Raw genomic sequence first — 6,818 nt, forward strand, 5'->3', positions numbered from 1 at the left:
TCGGACAGACAGGTCACATTCTCAGACTGTGACCTTGAGCACATGGCTAGACCGCTCTGCGCCTCAGTTTCCTCATCTCTAAAATGGGGGTTGCTCCAGAGGAAAACGCGCCTCAGAGCGCTTGGCACCGCGCCTGGCGCATAGTAAGCGCTCCCTACATGTGAGCGCTCTGGCTCCGCTCGCCGCCCGGAGGAACTGGGGAAGCCCCGCGCAGGGGAGTCCCCAGGAGGCGGATCTGGGGCTGGGGCGGGGGTACCCGGGCCGGGGACTTACCCAGCACATCGGCAGAGCGGTGCCGGGCCACGAAGCACGCGTCGTCCCCGTAGCACGCGCCCTTCTTGAGGAGGCCCTTACGGAAGTCCTTGCCGAAGCCGCAGCCGGCCGTCACCAGCCCGTAGTCGCCGCCGCCGCCGCCGCCGCCGCCGGCTCTGGGGTCGGTCTGCGAGAGGCCGCCGAGCACGGCGCGGGCCACCAGCCGCCCGTACGAGAGGACCGAGAACATCGCCGCCGCCGCCCCCCCGAGGAGGCGGGGGGTCGGGGGAGCAGGAGGACGCGGAGGCCCGGAGCCGGTTCTCTCCTCAGCCGCAGCCGCGCTGCCGCCGGGGCGCTCCTCAGGGCGGCGCGCAGTGGCCGCCGCCGCCCCTGCCCGACGCGCGGGGCCTCGCACACGCTCAGCCGCGCGCACCGGAGCCAGAGCGAGGTCAGAGCCGGCGGCTCCTCCGCCTCAGCCCAACTGGGGTCCCGGCTGCAGCCGCTGCTGCCGCCGCCATCTTCCGCTCCACTAGCGTGTTCCGGGCCGCGCCGACAGGGCCGCCCCCCCTGGCCACGCCTCCAGCCCCGCCCCCGATTCGCGGTCCTGGCCCAAGCCCCGCCCGTCGGGCTTGCTGCCCTATGTAGTCACCGAGGTCGAGCGTGCGCAGAGGGTGTGGCCGCAGTGTCTTCGGGGAGTTGTAGTCCTGGAGTTGTAGTCTCTTTTGACTTTGCTTAGGCTCTAGGACCTGATGATTCCCCCACATGAAGGACTTAGATTAACTTAATGAGAATTACAGGTGGGCTGCTTGAAGATTTTTCTTCCCTGTTTTAACCATATATTTTAAAGATTTTTTAAAAGTATAAGAACGCCGCCATCCCTTTAAACAAAAACCTGAAAGAAACCAGGGTCAGGGTCACATATTGAGAAACAAGTACACAGAAATCTAGTGGCATATCCACAATTAATGTACTGGAAGGGTTTTTAGGATGGCAATCTGTTTGGAAAGAAGAGACTTTTTGCATAGTCTTTTAGGAAAAATTAAGGAAATGTAATATATCCCTATCAGAGTGGGAGGGGACAATGATGGTGCCTTGTCCCTTTTGCTCTAGCCATGCTCACAGCTGCCTCAAGAGCTTTGCCCTTGCTCTTCTTTCTACCCATTAGAATTTAATTCCATGGTCTGAGGGCCCTGTGTTTTTTGTTCCTGTATCCCCACAACATGTGGGCACATAGTAAATATATGAATGAATAAAAGAATGAATGAATATTATACTAGATTCTAAGTTCCCCAAGGGTAAGAATTATCTGCCATTGAATTATTAGAATCTAATGCAATGTCGGGCACACACAGGAGAGTGTGTAAATACTGTTAGATAAAAAAAGAAATAATAGAATAGGAACCATAAATAATAAAAGAAAGTAATGTTTGTGGAATAAAGGAATGATTGAATGAATGGGGTTCACAAACAAAAGAAAATTGACCTTTGAGGCAAGTAATCCAATTTGAAATAATTTTTAGTTTTTATCAAAACATAAATATATGTTACTCAGAAACATTGGTTCTTTTCCAGTTCACTTTTGACAGGACCGTAGTTACTTTGGGGATTCCCATCTTGTTCTTAAATGATTCTTTTTTATACGTTCTTAATATGCCTGAAATCCTGCCAACCATCCACTCAACGCACATTATTCTGTTATCCTAATTACTGTCATCGTTAAACAGTTTTGCCATTCACAGTGTGCCAAGTACTCTCTATATGTTTCTGTCCTCAAAGGTTTTCATCAAAATTAGATTGAATAAATTACTTCACATAGTGAGGAGCATTTTGTCAAACATACAGACCCCCCCCCAAAAAATATTCATTTACTGGATAAAAAGTATAGCAAGTCTAATAATGCAGTCACACCTTGCTATTTTTTTATGGCACAAGAACTGGAGAGTGCCCAGAAGAGGGGTGGCGCCTCTCGGAATCCTCTGCTTGGCATTTATGTCTTTGCCAGCCGTGCTAAAGGTTGTTCTTTGGGGCGTACGCACCACTACCAAATCCCAGCCAGCCTGTCAGGTAATTCTACCCCAAGGACAAACTTTTTAAAATAGTGTGTCAACCCCTATTCCTTGCCTCATCAAACTCCTTCTGACTGTTCCTACCTCTCATTTTGAGGGCATATATTATCCAATTTCCGTGTCAGTCACAAGAACCGGTTAGATGAGATGAGTAGGAACATAAGATGTGACTCTAAGGCCAGTAACCACTGCTCTGATGGGGCTGCTGCTTTCACAGTTAAGCGATATGAGTGCCTTCAGTTTCTGGCAAATGAGTTGCTCACAAATGCAAGTTGCGAACAGAATCCTTTTTTAAAGCTCCTTTGCACTTTTTAAAAGAAGAGGAGGCAGGGCCTCAGGTTCCCTTGAATCATTTATTCTAGGACCAGCTATGAAGTTTCACCTTCGTGAGGGAAACCAGGAGAGGGTACTTTGAAAAACACCTCCCTTTCCATCCCTGAGGAGTACAATTCATTTTGACATTTTGCTAGACTTAAAAAGCCCTGAGTTTTCTTCCTTAATAGAGTTACATTCCTAGCACTTCAAGGATTCCTGGGAGGTCAGTTGCCGCAGAGGCGAACAAGTGGTGAAAATACCATCTGTGCTGCCAGGGCACCTCTATGGCATTAGGAAAGAGCTTTGCACTGGAGTCACCCCCAGCTCCTAAAAAAGCAAACAAACAAACAAAATGCATGAATTTCCTAGTGAGATTTTTCTGTACACTGATCCCTTTGGGCTTCTTTTGCTAACCTAGTCAAAAGGAGCACTGATTAGTTTATGGCAGTTTATGGTTTCTCGACCTTGGTACTATTGACATTTGGGGCAGGGTAATTCTTTTTTTTTTTTTTTTTTTTTTTTTTTTTTTATACAGAGTCTGGCTCTCTTGCCCAGGCTAGAGTGCAGTGGCACAATCATAGGTCACTGCAACCTCAAACTCCTGGGCTCAATTGATCCTCTGTCCCAGTCTCCCGAGTAGCTGGGATTATATGCACATGCCACAACACCCTTTTTTTTTTTTGTAGAGATGGTGAGGTCTCACTGTGTTGCTCAGGCTGGTCTCAAACTTCTGGGCTTAAGTGATCCTCCTGCCTGTGCCTCCCAAAGTGCGGCGATTACAGGTGTGAGCCACCTCGCCTGGCCTGGGCAGGGTAATTCTTTGTTGTGGGGGCTGTTCTGTGCATTGGAAGGGGCTTAGCAGCACCCCTGGCCTCTACACACTAGATACCAGTAACACCTCCCCTCCTACTTCTGGTGGGGACAACCAAAAATGTCTCCAGATATTGCCAAATGTCCTCTGGGGGGCAAAATCGCCCCTGATTTAGAAGCCCTGGGTACTTGCAATGCAATGCAAGTGAGCAAATATTTGTTGAGTGCTTGTTATGTTCATGGCTTCAGGCTAAGGATAAAAAAACAGTTGGTGACTTCATGACAGTCACAGTGTAGTAGGAAGGTTAAAATTTAGTAAATTTAAAGAAAAAAAAAGCACCAGCAGTCGAAATAAAAGAGGAATCTAGGAAGGGGGAAAAATGAGACCCAGGGCACTGGGGAACACTCAGGGGCCCTTCACGAAGGCATGACATTTGTGAGAAGCTTGAATGGACAGAGGTCTAAGAAAGGGGTATAACCATTCCAAGAGGAGGAAATAGAAATTCAACAAATGCAAAGTGTGATTGGAGGAGGGCAAGCAGTCTAGTGCACCTTGGCCTTTGGATATGGAAGATGAATAATAAAAACTGGGGCTAGGAGCTAGGTGTGGTGGCTCTCACCTGCAGTCCCAGCTATTCCGCAGGCTGAGGCGGGAGGATCACTTGAGCCCAGGAGTTTGAGGACAGCCTGGGCAACATAGTGAGACCCCTGTCTCCAAAACAAACAAACCAATATGCTAAGTTAAAGAAGCCACAAAAAGTCACATATTGCATGGTTCCATTTATATGAAATGTCCACAATAGGCAAATCCCTAGAGACAGAAAGTAGATTACTGGTTGCCAGGAGCTGGGGGGAGGGGCAAATATGGGGAGGGACTGTTCATAGGTATGGGATTTCTTTTTGAGGTGATGAAAGTTCTGGAATTAAATAGTAGTGATGGTTCCACAACCTTGTAAACATGCTAATAACCATCGAACTGTACTCTTTAAAGGGGCAAATATGGTATGTAATCTCTATCTCAATTAAAAAATAGTTTAAGACCTACATACAGCAAGGGGGCTTATATGCCAAGCTGAGGGTACTTAATGTTGGAGACAACAAGGGGTCACCAAATTCCCTTGATATGCCAGGTAATAATAATGATAATAATAGCAATGAGAGTGAGATCAATAGATACCATAGATTGGGAACTTACCATGTGCTCTGCCTGTAGTATCTTCTCTGACCATCTATTTAAACCACCCAACAGTCCCATTTGCATTTTTCTTCATACCACAGACCACTTATTTATTTTGTTTAATGTTTGTCCCCTCCCTGACTAAATGATAAGTTCCATGTGAGCAGGGAATTTTGTCTGTTTTATTCATGACTACTACCTCAAGTGTCCAAAACAGTGCCTGGCATATAATAAGTACTAAATAAATATCGAATGGGTGAATGCTGCTAAATGGAAGAAACTGAGAGATTACATAGAATAATCAATTTATTCTACAGCTGGGGAAAGGGGGTGAGTAGTACATTCATCCCACAGGAAGCTGGTAGGCAGAGCTGGGCTGAACTGGAGAGGTGTCCCTGAGACACTTAGTACCCACCTCGTCAAGTCTTTGCGAAGGAACTAGCCAAAGGCTGTTCTTTCCATTGAACTCATCTTGCTTTGTGTCATGTGTGTTGGTCGTCTTTTTCCCATCTAGAATCCATTCCCCTGATTATAGTATTCTGATTTTCCTTGGAAGAATAATCCAACACGTGCTAGGTTGCTGTAGTATGGATGGAATTGGACCAGGACTCCAAGAGTGGACACATGAGGCAGGTCTGGCCAATCACAGCATTGTATTCTCTTGGTCTCAGTCACTGGTCCAGAGAGAAGGCACGGGACCCAAGCCAGGCCAATGAAACTCAATTATGGGATTTTCCTGAATGTATCAGGAAGGAGAAATGATCGCCAAGGTTTCTAAGCTGGTAGGATGCAAGCTTGGAACTGCTGATGGCCATCTTTGTTACTACTTGGGAGGAACCAGCCTGAGAATGAAGCCAATACAGAGAGAAGCAGAAATGTTAAGAAGCAGAGGCCTGGTAAAATGGATCAAATATCTGAATCCAGCTTTGACTGAGGGAGGATCAGTCTCTGAACTCATATGAATTCCCTAGTTTGCTTAAGCCATTTTGATTTTGGCTTGCAATGCAGTGAATCCTGACAAACACATCATGTGATCCAAGTACTATGGCTACAATTATTGAGTGAAGAACAAGTCTCCAAACCAAAGGCGACTGTTAGAAGGGAACTTATCCTTCACTTAGTTACACAGAGGACAGGGAACTTCCACTCTTCAGTAGAGAAATTATGGAAGGAAAAACTTCTGACCTCTTTCTTTGTACCTCTGTGAGATGAGTGATTTGTCTGAATGGTGGGTTTGGGTTTGGGGCAGATGCTGAGCATGTTGTCTCATCCCTTTTTCTTTTTTGCCTTGGCAAGATCTTTGCACACTTGTTTTCTTCCTCCACCATGGGGAGCCTGTCCCTGTGGAAGAGGCTTGCAGTCACCCAGCCTGTGACTGGGTACATCAATTTAATCCAGAGGGAGATTGCGTACGTAACTAAGCCGTGTTCTCTAATTAGCCTTATCAAAGCTGATTCTTAGGAGTTCTAGTTGCCTGATTCATGCACCTACTTCTCTGTGGGTTTGGAATTTGGAAAGGCTGAGAAAGGTATAATTAATTAACACCCCACAAAGCCCCAACATGGTTTTTTTGTTGTTGTTGTTTTGTTTTGCTTTTTTGAGACAGGTCTTGCTCTGTTGCCTGGGCTAGAGTGCAGTGGCATCATCATGGCTTACTGCAACCTCAAACTCCTGGGCTCAGACAATCCTCCTATCTCAGCCTCCTGAACAGCTGGAACTGCAGGTGTGTGCCACCACGCTTGGCTAATTTGTCTATATTTTGTAGAGACAGAGTCTTGCTTTTGCTCAAGCTCAAAATCTTGGCCTCAAGCAACCCTCCTGCCTCGGCCTCCAAAAGTGTTAGGACTACAGGCATGAATCACCAAGCCTGGTCCCATCATGTTAATTTAAATTTTCTCTTTAGAAAACTTGGAGAGACAGATGTAACAACTGACCTATGGGTGCTAAAATAACACGTGGAGATCGAATTTCTGATGCCGTCAGGGCTCTAGGCTTCAAGGTAATTATGAGTCCAGTGTGTTCTTGACCTGGGCGGTTTGTGACTGCTCAGTTGTTCAGCATGATTCTAGCTGGCAGGAGCCTGAGTACAAGGGCCTCTGGGGCAGGCCTTGACCTAACCAGTGTGAGCACAGCTTTGAACTCAGCAGGCAGCTGGGACAGGGATTCGATTATTGGGGAAAAAGCCTTTCTGACCCAAA

General features: G+C 46.9%; 1 protein-coding gene across 1 annotated transcript in view; it reads right to left on the reverse strand.

Annotated features, from left to right (window-relative positions):
* The window catches only part of PPTC7 (protein phosphatase targeting COQ7), a 45,045-nt gene extending 44,109 nt beyond the window's left edge, over positions 1–936 (reverse strand). Inside the window, exon 1 of the mRNA XM_012782329.2 lies at positions 274–936. Coding sequence (XP_012637783.2) covers positions 274–502 — 229 coding nt within the window. The 5' untranslated portion in view covers positions 503–936. The remainder of the gene's footprint in view (positions 1–273) is intronic.
* Between the last annotated feature and the right edge of the window lie 5,882 nt (positions 937–6,818).

This window comes from Microcebus murinus, chromosome 22 (genome assembly GCF_040939455.1).
Source record: "Microcebus murinus isolate Inina chromosome 22, M.murinus_Inina_mat1.0, whole genome shotgun sequence".
In the NCBI taxonomy this organism is placed as follows: Eukaryota; Metazoa; Chordata; class Mammalia; order Primates; family Cheirogaleidae; genus Microcebus; species Microcebus murinus.